The 16,073-nt window shown below is 40.6% G+C and overlaps 1 protein-coding gene across 11 annotated transcripts in view; it reads left to right on the top strand.

Annotated features, from left to right (window-relative positions):
- TCF12 (transcription factor 12) overlaps positions 1-16,073 on the top strand; it is a 283,238-nt gene that overhangs the window by 233,624 nt on the left and 33,541 nt on the right. For all 11 annotated transcript variants that reach the window (XM_089667821.1, XM_089667836.1, XM_089667793.1 and 8 more), the window contains 2 exons: positions 13,451-13,556; positions 14,564-14,697. In XM_089667821.1, the coding sequence (XP_089523947.1) occupies positions 13,451-13,556; positions 14,564-14,697 (240 nt within the window). The remainder of the gene's footprint in view (positions 1-13,450; positions 13,557-14,563; positions 14,698-16,073) is intronic.

Here is a 16,073-nt window from a genome sequence, read left to right as displayed (position 1 = left end):
ACACACACACACACACATATACACCGTGTTCCAAATTATTATGCAAATTCTATTTAAGTGCAACAAAGATTAAATATTTTGTTTTTCGTGTAACTCATGGATGGCATTGTGTCTCAAGGTTCTTTTGATCACTGCAAACAATCTTGGACACCTGTGATAATTAGATTGGCAGGTGAGCCCAATTTAAGGAAAAACTACTAAAGGACGGTGTTCCACATTATTAAGCAGAGCACCAATTTCAAGCAATATGGGGAAGAAAAAGGATCTCTATGCTGCCGAAAAGAGTGAAATAGTTCAATGCCCTGGACGAGGTATGAAAACATTAGATATTTCACGAAAACGTAAGCGTGATCATCGCACTATTAAGAGATTTGTGGCCGATCCAGAGCACAGTCGGGTTCGTGCAGATAAAGGCACATTGAGGAAGATTTCTGCCAGATCCATGCATCGGATCAAGAGAGCAGCTGCTAAAATACCATTACATAGCAGCAAACAGATATTTGAAGCTGCTGGTGCCTCTGGAGTCCCACGGACATCAAGGTGTAGAGTCCTCCAGAGTCTTGCAACTGTGCATAAACCTTCTATTTGGCCACCACTAACCAATGCTCACACGCAGAAACGGCTGCATTGGGCAGAAAAATACATGAAGACTAATTTTCAAACAGTCCTGTTCACTGATGAGTGCCGTGCAACCGTGGATGGTCCAGATGGATAGAGTAGTGGATGGTTGGTGGACGGCCACCCTGTTCCAACAAGGCTGCGACGTCAGCAAGGCTGCGGTGGAGTCATGTTTTGGGCCGGAATCATGGGAACAGAGCTGGGTCAGCCCCTTTAGGGGCCCCAAAGATGTAAAGATGACCTCTGCAAAGTATGTGGAGTTTATGACTGACCACTTTCTTCCCTGGTACAGAAGGAAGAACTATGCTTCATGCATGACAATGCACCATCTCATGCTGCAAAGAATACCTCTGCATCAATGGCTGCTATGGGGATAAAAGGAGAGAGAGTCATGGTATGGCCTCCATCCTCCCCTGACCTCAATCTATTGAGAACCTTTGGAGCATCCTCAAGCAAAAGATCTATGAGGGTGGGAGGCAGTTTACATCTAAACAGCAGCTCTGGGAGGCTATTCTGACATCTTGAAAACAAATTCAAGCAGAAACTGTCCAAAAACTCACAAGTTCAATGGATGCAAGACGTGTGAAGCTGCTATCAAATAAGGGGTCCTATGTTACAATGTAATGTGACCTGTTAAAATGTTTAAAAAGTTAAAATGTTAAAAGTTTGATTGAAATAGCTTTTGATTTCAGTAAATATGCTGCAAACACAACAAATGACAATTTTCAGTTCTTTACGGCCAATAAAGTGTTTTGAAACTTACTGTGCATAATAATTTGGAACAGTGCATTGGAAGTGTTTTATGTTTAAAAAGAATACTGTTATCATTAGGAGGTTTGTTCAATAAAATTTGAATTGTACTCTTAATAGTTGATAACATGAGAATTATGCTGTTATTTACGTCAGTTATTTAGGCAAATGAGAAAAATATAATTTTCATAATAATTTGGAACACAGTGTGTATATGTGTGTATGTGTATATGTGTGTATATATATCTTGTAATCTATTACACACTATATTGACAAAAGTATTGGGACGCCTGCCTTTACACGCACATGAACTTTAATGGCATCCCAGTCTTAGTCCGTAGTGTTCAGTATTGAGTTGGCCCACCTTTTGCAGCTATAACAGCTTCAACTCTTCTGGTAATACGGCTCACAAGGTTTAGGAGTGTGTCTATGGGAATGTTTGACCAAGTACTGATGTCGCACAAGAAGGCTTGACTCGCAGTCTCCACTTCAATTCATCCCAAAGGTGTTCTATCGGGTTTCGGGTTGAGGTCAGGACCCTGTGCAGGTCTGTCAAGTTCCTCCACCCCAAACTCACTCATCCATGTCTTTATGGACCTTGCTTTGTGCATTGGTGTGCAGTCATGTTGGAACAGGATGACTGCACACCAATGCACCATCACCAAACTGTTCTCACAAAGTTGGGAACATGAATTGTCCAAATGTCTTGGTATGCTGACGCCTTAAGAGTTCCTTTCTTTGGAACTAGGGGGCCAAGCCCAACCCCTGAAAAACAACCCCACACCATAATCCCCCCTCCACCGAACCTTATACTTGGCACAATGCACTCAAGCAAGTACCATTCTCCTGGCATCTGCCAAACCCAGACATGTCCATCGGATTGCTGGATAGAGAAGCGTGATTCATCACTCCAGAGAACACTGCTCTAGAGTCCAGTGGCAGCGTGCTTTACACCACTGCATCCAACGCTTTCATTTCTCTTGGTGATGTAAGGTTTGGATGCAGCTGCTCGGCCATGGAAACCCATTCCATGAAGCCAGTGGTGTTATTTAGGTTTTGTTCTGCCCTAGGCAACACAAAAATCACATGCCCCCCGGCACAGAGAGAGAGACTCACACTCACCAACACCAGACCTCCACCTCGTGGAGAGAGCATGACAGTGACCAACAACACCCCTGCCCTATGCGACCCCACCCAAGAGAACCTTCCACTAACACCCACCCCCCCACGGTGACAGAAAGATACTCACTTTTACAGCTCTGGACATCCCTGGGAACGACAGTTGGGCTAGACATGCACCATCAAGCAGCCCGCAGCCTCTCTCTGTTCCCACCTGGTCCCCATGCCACGTATGTCTCTTCTTGCAGAGGACAGTGCTGCCCCCCTAAAAAATGCTGCCCTAGGCAAATGCCTTGTTTGCCTTGTGGTAAATACACCCCTGCATGAAGCTCTCTTTGCACAGTTGTTGTGCTAATCTGAAGGCCATACAAAATTTGGAGGTCTTTAGCTATTGACTCGGCAGACAGTTGGCGACTTTTGTGCGCTTCAGCATGTGCCGACCCCGTTCTGTCATTTTACGTGGCCTCTCACTTCGTGGCTGAGTTGCTGATTTCCCAGTTGCTTCCATTTTGTTATAATACCACTGTTGACCATGGAATATTTAGTAGCAAGGAAATGTCATGGATGGATTTATTGCACAGGTGGCAACCTATCATGGTAGTTACCACGCTTGAATGCACTGAGCTCCTGAGAAGAGCGACCCTTTCTTTCACAAATGTTTGTAGAAGCAGTTTGCATGTCTAGGTGCTGTAGTTCATACACCTGTGGTTGTGGAGGTGATTGGAACACCTGAATCCAATGAATAGTGTGTGTGTATATATGTGTATATATGTATATATGTGTATATATATATATATATATATATATATACACACATTCTCACACAGACACTCACTCTTGTAGAGTTTAAGGGCTCCTTCAAACCAACTCCATTGGTCAGTGTTGCCCAACATAGTCCCAATGCATAGACAAGGCAGCTTACCTTATGTCCTATTGTTTCTTGTTTGCTTATATGTTATACTATGTAGGAAAGACTGGACAGGTGGATCAAGCAGTTAGTCGGGTACCACATCCCTATACAGTGCTATATAAAAACTGTTAAGATGAATTATTGGACTTTATTGGCTCCTCAAAGACTTAAAAATGTGGTATAAAAACATAAGGGTCTGTTTAATAAGCACAACGTATACTTAAATTATGATCTGTGCTTATGAAATGAACGCTAAGTTTTTGTACCACATTGTAAAGTCTTTGGTGTACCAATAAAGTTCAGTAGTTCAATATAATAGTTTCAATATTTCCGCATATCTTGTATAATACCTACTGTGATAAGTAGGATTGTGAGTAGCAATGAGAGCAATGCTGCTAAGAATGCATATTTTTAAAGTCTTTCAACAAGATTTTCTTTTTTTTTTTTTTTTTTTTTGCTCTTTATAGCTGATTTGTGCAGTGGTTCAACCACAGGATGTAAAATATTGAGTCTTTTAGCGGTTATTCTGAAATGACAAATCTTTTATCTATTTTAGGCAAATTACTGGGGTAAACCACTCAAACATGATTAAAGTAAACTATCCACTCTTGACATTCTTTTCTGGAAATCAGAATCTTTAATGCCCAGTAAAAATGTAGTGGGCAAGTAGGACCACTGTGCCATTTTAAACCCCGTCTGCTCATACATCATGGTTTCCAGATCTCTTTATAGAATCACAGAAAAAGGGCATGTTTTTGAAACCCAGATTGTTTAACACTGATGGGCAAGAGTATGAATGTTTGGATGACAAGAAGAGTTTGTGGTTTCTTTGGATATTTTTTTTTTTTTTTAAAGCTCTACTTCAGACAGATATGAAAAAAAAACACCTGTAGACAGGACTGGATGGACATAAATACACATCCATTGGCAAGTACTCAACTACTGCAACTCCCTCCTCACTGGCCTGCCTCGCCGCTGGCTATCCCCTCTTCAGTCCATCCTGAACACGGCTGCCAGACTCATTCACCTTTCCAACCGCTCTGTCTCCGCCACCCCCCTCTGCCAATCCCTCCACTGGCTTCCGATTGCGCAACGGATCAAATTCAAAATCCTAACGCTGACGTACAAAGCTGTCCACCATACTGCCCCGAACTACATCACTGACCTAATATCCAAGTACCGCCCAGCACGCACACTCCGCTCCTCACAAGACCTCCTTCTCTCTAGTTCCCTGGTCTCCTCCTCCCATGCCCGCCTCCAGGACTTCTCCAGGGTGTCACCCATCCTCTGGAACTCCCTGCCCCAACCCATCAGATTATCACCTACTCTCCTCTCCTTTAGGCGCACCCTGAAAACCCATCTCTTCAGGGAAGCCTACCCCACCCCCTGCTAACTTGCCTCCCTCCTCCACTCTTCCTACCACTCCATCCCCCACAGCTATCTCCTCCTGTGCCACCACCCCCTCCCTCCTAGATTGTAAGCTCGAAAGAGCAGGGCCCTCGATCCCCTCATGTTTTGCATTGTATTGGTATTGTTCTGTCACATGTTCTGTCTCCCTTTGTAATGTACAGCGCTGAGCGAACTATTGGCGCTTTATAAATACTGTATAATAATAATAATAATAATAAGTAAATCTGCTCCTGTATATGTATTTTCCATGTAATTGTAGCTGTTTGCCTGAAAGCCAGCTTTCAATATACTGCTCTGGAAGGCAGTTTTTTGGAATTGTATGATTTTTCTGTTGTACGTTTTCCAGTGCCTTACCCAGTCTGCAGAAGCTTGTGATTAATTACCATTTTTATCAGATAAAACAATCAGATGTGGTTAGATTGTGCTGGATAGAGGGCAGTTTACTGACACTGATTGCAGGAAACCGATGCAGATTCTTGGTGAAGATAGACCAGTAGCAGTCTGAACAAGACCAAATACTTCAGTTTATTTTCAGTCTTTTTTTTTTTTTTCAGGCTTCTTTCCTTTATTTTCACTAATGTTCCTGCCAGGTACACACTTTCTGTGCTAGGTGGACAACACTCACCCACTTTACCTGTCTATGGGGAAGCAGCTTTATCACCTCAGGACAGAATGGGGTTGATTTACAAAAACTGAAGAGTACAAAATCTGGTGCAGCTCTGCATATAAACCAATCCGCTTCCAGGTTTTCTTGTCAAAGCTTAATTGAACAATCTGAAGTTAGAAGCTGATTGGCTACCGTGCACAGCTGCACCAGATTATGTACTCGTAAATCAACCCCAAAGTTTCTTGGGGCTATAGCACTCCATTCCATCTTCAGAACATAGGAAGGGAGGTATTCTGTAGTTAGAGAGAAACTGGGCAGGGTTGTTAATAATACTTGAAATAACACTGTACGTTGCACAGTACTGGTTTTTTGGAAGGATTACCAGGATTTCTTTGCACTTTTAAAACAAATAATGAAATGCATTCCAAAACAGGAGCAAATTAGAGAAGTCAATTTGGAATTTACATACTTTTATTTTTTGGTACCAGAAATGTATTAGTAGTGCTCTGTCCAAGCCATTGGGAGGGGGTGATATACAGAACTGGTCACTCAATGACCTTTTACAACTGTGCACGTTTACATATATTTATCATTGTTTTAAAGGATAAGTTTGCCTTTTATTAAAAAATAATAAAGCACATTTTTTTTGCAGGTAAAAAAAAATGTACATTTATTATTTTTGTCTGCAGGAGGCAATAGGCAAGTGTAAATTGATCTCCATTGACCATTACACCCCTGTCACATCGGAGTCCTATATAGCCCTTAAAGTGTTTAAGTGTATAGAGAGAGAATTTTTTTTTTATGGATTCTACATATTATAAAATTCTCTTAAATGACCATTATATCTTGTCTGTCATTTCAATAACTTTCAGATCTGCTTCTCAGCAGGGACATTTTTTATTTTTTTTCAGCACAGATGCTCACAAAAGTGATAATCAGACTGCAGTCACCTTATGCTCTTTAGCACTAATGTGTCTGTTACATTTAGGTTGTGGAGATGACCTGGGAATCATTTTTATTCTATTACAAGCCTTCCATATTAATTTTCTGGATCTAAAACATTTACAAAAATCCTTTAATAGTAAGAAACTGAATTATGAGAAGTCTGAGACGAATTTAATAACATTTGTTTTTCTTAATAGTGACAATTATATGTGCACATAAGGTTTACATACCCACTCTTCTTGTTTTCAACAAGGCTGCCTTGTCTTAGGGTAACCATACATATTAGTCTGATTGTACAATTAACTTTAGAGATATCAAAGCTGTGTCAAATGAGTGCCTACATAAACTATCCATGCAGTCTCAATCTAATCAGGCAGGTCCTTGCACTATATAGTTGTTGGTGTATGTAAAGGAAGTTGTGTGATCCAATTGTAACACGTGTGATCCAATTGTAACACGTGTGATCTGTAAACTATGAAAACATTCTATGTAATTCATTACAACATAAGCTTTTTTTTGCCATGCTATTGCATAGGCATTTTTAAATATGATTTTTACATTATTTTTCTTCCCATGCTAAAACATTAATGTTGACAGATCATTGGGTAGTGCAGGTTTATCATAGACATTCTGCTGTGAGCAGTAAATCCTCCTGTGTTGCAGGTTGTACAGACGTAGGCAGGCACATACTTTTGGTCATTCCACTAAATCGAAATTTTGGTATTTATATACAGGTGATCAGATGACAGACAGACATATGTTTTCACTGGCTTTGCAACTACAGTTTTTTTCTTCTCAGAGTTTGGCCATGTTTTTCACATCTGGAGTCAATGAAATTTCCACTACCACATCACTTACATTTTCTGCTCCTGCCCTTTGATGTGTTATATTATGGCTAGCAGAAGTGCAGCTTCATAAAGCATGCTTTATTTTCGTACAGCGCTTGTTTAAATGTACAGTAGAATTGGCCCATATCTCGCAGACTACTGGTTTGTTGTATTTGCACCAGTCTGATATGTAAGAATCCGTTGACTGTTCATTTGCAGTGTATCGGAGTTTGAAGAAAACGTTCAGAACCCATGCACCAACAAATAGTATCTAAGCTTACAGTTTGAGAATCTTTCTGTAGTGTTGCAGAAATTCATGGAAAGTGTTTTTTTCAATTGACTGACATATAGACCGTATATGTAATGTGTTGTAAATTACCGTTTCTAAAGTAAAGTCGTAGATGGCAAATAGCTGAAGTCTTTCTGGAAAAGACTATTGCTGCCATACTGGTGCTTAGTGAAAAGTTCATATCTTGTAAATTTCCAGAATGTTAACATGAACCTGAACTCAAAAAGTAAATATTTGATATGTTATGCAGAACATCTAGAAATAATTGTGTCTAAGCAGTTCCCTGAAAAAAATTTACATTTTGTGTGCAATTCCTCTTAAAAAAAACAGTGCCCTTCTTGCTATGTGAGTTTGCCTAGGCAGTGCTCTACCTATGGCCTCATAGCTGTATATTCACAGTTTAAGGTTAAGTTCACCTTTTCGGGCAGAATTTCACTTTTCATGATAAATAGAAGCCTTTTCTAATGTATTTTCTGCCCAAGCCGTCCCAATGTGCTTATTTTTCATTTACCTAATCCATGGCAGCTTTCAATCTGCACCTCTGTTTAAAATTTTGAAAAATTTACTGAGTCGATTAGTTCTGTAGCATCATGTGACAATCCAGGAAACTTCATATCCCACCATGCTAACTGCATCACAGATTAGGGTGGTTTTTTTTTTACACTTCTCATGACCACATCTCCCACATTACTATACCACCTCTTTTTTTTTTTTTTTTTCTCCCACTACTTATTTCTTTCTTTCATTGGCCATACACTGTACAATCTGATTGTCCAATTTCCTTTAGATCTACCATCAACTATGTGGTAAATCTAAAGGTGATTGTACAATCAGATTGCAATGTATAATGCCAGCTTTATACAAGTATATGGGAGGAAATGGGTGGAGACACTTGGCCTTTAAGATCATAGGCACTGCTTGTAGTTTTAGTAGTTCTGAAAAGAGATTTGGTGATGTCACCAATGTGCTGCTCACTATTTTCTGTACTAGAGACTCTGACCTGAGGATGTAAACCAAGATGGCTGCCCCCATAGGGGGGCAGTGCACAATAAGGCACAGTAAGTCAGTAATGGGGAAAAAAATCAGCTGCAGGGGGACCACAAGTAATACAACTGACTACTCCGCTGCCTGCTATTTTTTGTGCACATCTTCCAGATTTCAGTTCCTTTGCTAAGCAGATCTTGCTTTGGGAGAGAACTATAGTACAAGCCATCTACCACAGATTCCTGTGAATGAATGTCATGGGAGTGCGAGCGGACCCCCATACAGCTATGCTATCTTTTAAATTTTAACAGCGGGTGCTGCCCACTGTCATTGGGGGCGGCCTGATCAGGGGGTGTCCTGAGTGGTGCATAATAACATGTTACATCCTAAATATGGGCATAACATTATTAAAGTGTTACTAAACCCACAGCAGTAAAATCAGTCTGTATATGCAGTAAAGCATACTTGTTGTACTCACTGTGGAACCTAAGGGGTTAATCCTCTGCATTGTTTAAAAATGCTGTTTGATCCTGACTTCTTTGATCCTCCCCTTCTTCCAGTGTCCCCCTCTTATCTCGTGATGAGACATATTGAGACATTCTGCACATGCTCAGTTTAGTGTGTATTGCTAGAGAGGTGGGTTTTTTCCTTCTTTGCAGAGTGCATGTGATCAGCACTGTCCAGACAGAGGTCAGGGGTTCTGCATCCTCCTAGAGCGGAAAGAAAACACCTACAAGCTTTAACATCGAGTACCACACCACCATCTTGGTCCGCTTCAGCTGTCTAGAAGAAAAAAAAAGTGTACTTTTTCCTTTTAGTTATACTATGTTATAAGTGAGAATCACTTTGAGTGCTAGGCTGCTGTTCCCTAATTGTTTACTTTTCACAGTTAGGCACACACAGTAGTTGCCCAGCCATTATTGGCTGTTCTTTTTACACAGTGCTTTATATAGTACATTCACATCAATCCCTAACCCTCAAGGAGCATACAGTTATAAGGTCCCTAGCTCACTTTTATGAATACACATACCAGGGCCAATTTAGACAGAAGCCATTTAACCTACCAGCATGCCTTTGGAGTGTAGCAGGAAACCAGAGTACCTGGGGGTGCTAACCACTTAGCCATGGTGTTGCCCCCCAGCTGGCTGCCTCTTCTAGGTGTGGGCAGCTTGATCCGTGGACATACTGGATCCATCCTATCGGCCCACCCTCTGGACTGCCCCCTTGCCCAATCTGGCAGACATCTACAGTTAAGCCTCCATCCAGGTGAAAGGTGTCAGGGTGTGGCCATGGATGGGGACTGTGGTTTAGCCCAACTCCAGGTGTGAGACAGGAAGCGCTCATCTCACTGCCTGAAGCTTCATACGGTTTATAAAGCATGTCCAGCGGGCATTCTTGTTCATGTAGAACAGTTTGTTTGGGTCACCAGGACCCAAAAAACTAGTTAAAGGGACATTAAACCTGAGGATCAGCTTTACATGAAATGATACAACCGCAAAACAAAAAGATACTCCTACAAAGTGATTACCTCTTTCCTTTGTCCATGGATAGGCAATGCAGTAATACCCACCATATGCTGGCTGTTCAGGTACTTTGTGTTCTGGTCTAGTGCTGGGTTCTCTTGTGTTCAGCTAGCATTATACTTTGCAGCATTAACACTTTCCAGCTCTGTCCTACATGCATTTTGAGAGTACATGATTTTCGCCATAGTATAGCATTAAATATCACACTGTTCAAAACAACTCTAATTTGAACCAATTATCATGTTCAGATTTTTAAATCTATTACTTCACATCATTTGGCAGTGTCTTTGGTGTTTACCCTTGCATTATGTGAGAAACATTTCCACTTATCACCTTGGACTGTAAGCAGTTTTTGTGAAGTTTTTTTCCTACTTGTTGTGATGGTTAAAGCTGGACTCCAGCCTTACCCTCAGTCTTGCACAGGCTCAACCCTTGTACTGAAATTGCTTACTCTGATTTCACTGCTTACTGTGAGCTTCTAACAGCTTCTGCAGCAAATCTGATAGAGCCTGCCTGATATTCTGGCTGGAAGCCATCCAGCCCTTTCCTCCACAGTCCTGTTGGATTTCAGTTCTTTCAATCTTGGAGGCTCTTCATCACATGTGGGAGTGTTACCACAGTTTCCTGTTTTCAGGAGCTTTATACAACACCCTGCTGGCCCCTCCCACCAGCCATAATCTACCTGCATTGTATTGATAAGCACAGAGACCCATGTCACTTGATCTAAAATAAGGTATGTAATGAAGATGGAAATGTGTTTTTTAATTTCAGTAGACTGGTGATGAGGATGGGGGAGGAGAAACCAGGAAAGGCAAAACTTCAACTTTACACTGGTATAGTATATTAAAATACAGTTTACATTTCAAAATTGTTCACTGTCAGACAAAATGTAATGTGAAAGTTTTCGTTAGGTAATCCTTTAGGTGTGCCAAAACTGAATTGGCTACATTTGAAGTCAAATAGGTGGCCCGCAGCATTTGTGTTGGGCTTATTGCCGTTATCTAGCAGCAATTGCATATGCTTTTTGCATACAGTATTCTGGCTTATCTGATGCTAGTAATACACATTTGAGTCCAGTCATTCTGTGGTTATTGCCAGTTCTAAAGCCACATGTTTTCTAAAATTACCTTGTATAGTATTCATGAGCACAAACGCTTGTAATTGGTTATTAGACTTTAATAGCTGTCTTTAGCTCTCTTCTGCTACTTTTGTGAATGATTCAGATTTTGGTTTTCTATTACAAAATATTTGTCTTAAAGCGGTTCTAAAGTCTCAAGGTTTTTACCTTAATGCATTAACTTAAAAAACCTTTTGTGTGCAGCTCCCCCTCCCCCTTATACTTACCTGAGCTTCATCTCGATCCAGCAATGTGCATAAGAGCAGCGGCTCTCCGAGGTGTCTCTCTCCTCATTGGCTCCTGCTGCTGTCAATCACAGCCAATGAGGAAAAATTGAGGGGCAGAGTAGAGTCACGCTCTGAGGGTGTGAATGGATACACAGAGCCCAGTGTGGGAGCCCTCATAGCAAGAGGCTTGCTTTTGGAGGCACTCAGCATGAGGAGGAGTCAGGACCGCCAGCTGGGTACCCAAAACGAAGAAAGTCAGGGCTGCTCTGTGCAAAGCTATTGCACAGAGCAGGTGAGTATAACGTTTGTTATTTTGAAAAAAAAGTAATTCTGTTAGAATCCCTGTAAGTGAATCTGTAGCAAGGGTAACCAAGTCAAAATCATTACACCTTCTAATCTGTTTCATTCAGTGTTTAACCACCTCCCGCCCGCTATATAGTAATATGACGGACACAAGGTGGTTTTCTCATTCTGGGAGTACACCATTCTCACTGCGCATGCGCGGCTCCCGGAGCACGCAGCACGGCGATCGGCGTTGCGCTGTGTCCCTCGGACACAGCGGATCACTGATCCATGGAAAGAGCCGAAGATGTCGGCTCGGTCATGTGATCAGTTGTGTCCAATCACAGCTGATCACATGTAAACAGGGAAATGCCAGTTATCAGCATTTCTCTCCCCATGGGCTGTCACGCTGACAGCTCGTGAGAAGAGGAGAGCCGGTAATCGGCATTCCTCGGAGGGGATACCTATACTGATCATCAGAGCACTGATGATCAGTCTGTCCTGATGATCTGTGTAGCCCCAGCAGCGCCACCTGTCACGTGTCCATCAGTGCCAGCTCTCAGTGTCTATCCATGCCACATTTCAGTGCTCATCTGAGCTGCATTTCAGTGTCACCTATCAGTACCAGTCAGTGATGCCTGTCAATGCCCATCAGTGGCACCTACCAGTGCCTCCTCATCAGTGCCACCTATCAGTGTCCATCAGTGCAGCCTCATTCGCGCACATCAGTGAAGGAGAAAAATCTCTTATTTACAAAATTTTATAACAAAAACTAAGAAAAAGGGGTTTTTTTGTTCAAAATTTTCAGTGGTTTTTGGTTTAAGAAAAAATTAAAAACCCAGAGGTGATTAAATACCACCAAAATAAAGCTCTGTCTGTCACAAAAAATGATAAAAATTTCATATGGGTACAGTGTTGCACGACTGTGCAATTGTCATTCAAAGTGCAACAGCGCTGAAAGCTGGAAATTGGCCTGGGCAGGAAGGGGGTATAAGTGCCCTTCCTAGGCTAGTGGTTAAAGTAACCTGTGAGTATGGAAAATGGAAGTAGACATTTGATACTTGCTTTAATCTTGATTTTGGCTTCACTACCGTGACCCAAATAAGCATACAGCCAGCAGAGCATGAAAAATATGAGCTCGCCTCTTGCGTATTTTTTCCAATGATTGGTTTAGAGTTAGTGAAGCCAGGTTTACTAGGACTACCGCAGAGCCTTCTCAACCTCTTCTATTTAAGACAGACCTGTGCAGGAAGAAGCATCTAGGCTTTGTACAGATCCAAAGTTTCAATATTGAGTTTTGAACAGTTGCATTTTCAGGAGGCAAGGCCAGTGATGATTATTGTTTTGGGTTGTCTGTGAGATCAGACTGGCTTTTGTAATTCCATATAGGTGATTCTTTGTTCCTCTTAATATGCCTTGGATACTCCAGCAATGGGTTATTCTGCTATAAATTACAGCAATTTGTTTTTTCTCCTGGAAGTTTTGGCTGTTTCCACCAACCTTTGAGTGTCCCGGCTTCTCCTTTTGTTTTCTCCAGGCAGGGAAATAAAAAATAATTCCAACATCAAGAGTGGGACCTGTTCTTCATAATGGCCATATTGTGTGTAATCCCAGGTGTGCAGACCTGGGATTTCAAGAGCTTAAGCTCACCTGTTAGAATATGTTTAACTCCTAGTTTTGTTTGTGGTGGAATGAATGACCCTTGAAGTATTTTGGCTGTCATCTAAAATTTATTCTGCCTAGTTTTTGCATAGATTGAAAAAAAAAATTGGTTGTGTACCGTGCTGGCAAAAATAAAATGCTTTGGTCGATTGTGATGTTTTTTTTGTTTTGTTTTTTTAGGTCTATGCACCCTCTCCAAGTTCTGATGACTTCAACAGAGAGTCTCCAAGCTATCCATCCCCTAAACCACCCAGCAGTATGTTTGCTAGCACTTTCTTTCTTCAAGGTTAGTGATTTTATGCTGATAGTGCTGTTATCATACATCAGGTGCAGCTGGTATAGTCTTACTACATACATACATACATACATACATACATATATATATATATATATATATATATATACATACATACATACATACATACATACATACATACATACTTCATTGATTTACTGCAAGAGTATAATAGTTATCACTTTTACTTTTTTTGTGGGGATGTAAGAAGTAGGTTATAGAACTTAATTTTCATGTCTTTACATTCCAGTGCGTATACAGTACAGTAAACATGCAGAATTGTTACTCGAGTTATGCTAAAATCATATTCGAGTTATAGTGTATTGTAAAGCTGGATCCTTGAAAGCTGTAAATGTCTGGCATCAGTTGTGACCATGAAGGCGGGTGACCAGCTGACTTTTATTTTAAATCCTTTTAGTATTTTTGGGGTTTAGACACTACAGTGTGTTACACAGAGCTACAGAGGTATCAAAACGTAATCATTTATCCACAAATACCACATTGTCTGGTAGTAAAAATTCAGTGTGCAAAATTTAGATGTGTCACTAGAGCGGGTTGCCTTTTGTTCCGGTTGCTCAGCATGTGGCTCTTTGGGTTGCCATGACAGCTGTGTATAACATAAGAGAACTACTTTGGCAAAGCCCCATTCTAATTATATGCACAATCACCTGCATTGATGTGTCCTCACACACACATTTGTTAAACATGATTACTGTGCAGTGGAGTGTGCAGGGACTGGTCTACCTTTTTTAGTTAGGAATAATTTTATTCACAATGATTGTTTATGGTCACAATAATAGTGATGTTTTCAGTCTGACTGCTATGCCCTATATTGTGTCATCACAACATCAGTATTTGGTTCTCTAGTCACCAGCATCTTTTGCCTCAGGTACTGTAATTTACATTCGAAATTTTGATTACCTGAACTTTTATAATATGAACAAGCACTTTAGCTCATTTGTTGTGTTGTCATGCTAACATGTTTGTTTCATTTGTAGATGGCAGTCATAACTCCTCAGAGCTGTGGAATTCCTCCAATGGAATTGGTCAGCCAGGCTATGGTGGAATGATGGGCAGTTCATCATCTCACATGCCACAGTCAAATAACTATGGCAGCCTACATGACCGTTTGGTAAGAGAGAGAGCTGTATTTTTATATTTATTGTATGCATTACTTCTTGTACACACTGAGATTTGAGAATACGTATTGTTTCTAGTTACTACAGTAATATAGCCAAGAAGTTCTGGCATAATGTAGTCTTTTGTTGTCACCTGACTCAGAATATTTCAGTCACATTAAACTCAAGTGTGTTGTTTTGTTTTTCCTTTCTTTTAACTGCTTTCCCGCCGCCCTATAGCAGAAATATTGCTACAGGACGGCAGGGCTGCGCAAAATCACGTATATATACAATATTATATTTTATATACAGTGAAGGAAATCAGTATTTGATCCCCTGCTGATTTTGAATGTTTGCCCACTCACAAAGAAATGATCAGTCTAAAAATCAAATGGTAGGTGTATTGTAACACTGAGAGACAAAATAGCAACAACAAATTCAAAAGAAATGCATGTCTAACAAATGATGCACTGATTTGCATGTTCATGAGGGAAATAAGTATTTGATCCCCTATCATTCAGCAGGATTTCTGGCTACCAGGTGTCTTTCATACAGGTAACAAGCTGAGATTAGAAGCAGTCTCTTAAAAGGGAGTGCTGCTAATTTAATTTTGTTAATCTGTATAAAAGACACCTGTCCACAGGAGCAATCAAACAATCAGATTCCACATGTAGCAGAATACATTTTGGCCTAAATTTATGGCAAAATTAGATTATTATTTTTTTTTTTGTTTAATTTTTACTGGACATGTTTAATCACAAAAAATCAAAACTGTTGTTTTTTTTTTCTCAATTGTCGGTCTTTTTTTGTTTATAGCGCAAAAAATTAAAAACTGCAGAGGCAATCAAATACCACCAAAAGAAAGCTCTATTTATAGGAAAAAAGACATAAATTTAATTTGGGTGCAGCATTGCATGACCGTGCAATTGGCAGTTAAATTAGTGCAGCGCCGTATGACAAAAAATGGTCTGGTCAGGAAGAGGGGTAAATCCTCTGGAGGGCAAGTGGTTAACATCAATCGTTCCAAAATATCAAGTATACCATGGCTCTGTTTTTTTTCTATTTTTGGTTAAAAAGTCTGTTTTCAGGCTTCCATTTTGTCCTGTGTTCTGCTCCCTCCCTATCCTCCACTGATGCACCTCACTGCTGCTAATGTAGAAAAAGAAGTACTATTATTTTTGGTCCCATGCTCTGCTCTGTGTATTACTATTGCCAAAGAGCGGAATATGTTTGCAGGTAGATGTGTAGTCCATCTCAGAGGTGAGCAGGAAAGGGTAGTTATGGAGAACGATTGTAGCCAACTCCGATCAGGAAGTCTGAGAACAGCAGAAAAAAAGCTTGCATTTGAAAGAAAAAGATGAAAGAAAGGAAGATACAGCTAGGAGGTATA

The sequence above is a fragment of the Staurois parvus genome, unplaced genomic scaffold (genome assembly GCF_062004578.1).
Source record: "Staurois parvus isolate SC_StPar_1 unplaced genomic scaffold, SC_StPar_1.0 ptg000054l, whole genome shotgun sequence".
NCBI lineage: Eukaryota > Metazoa > Chordata > Amphibia > Anura > Ranidae > Staurois > Staurois parvus.
This window is presented reverse-complemented; position numbering and strand designations above follow the sequence as displayed.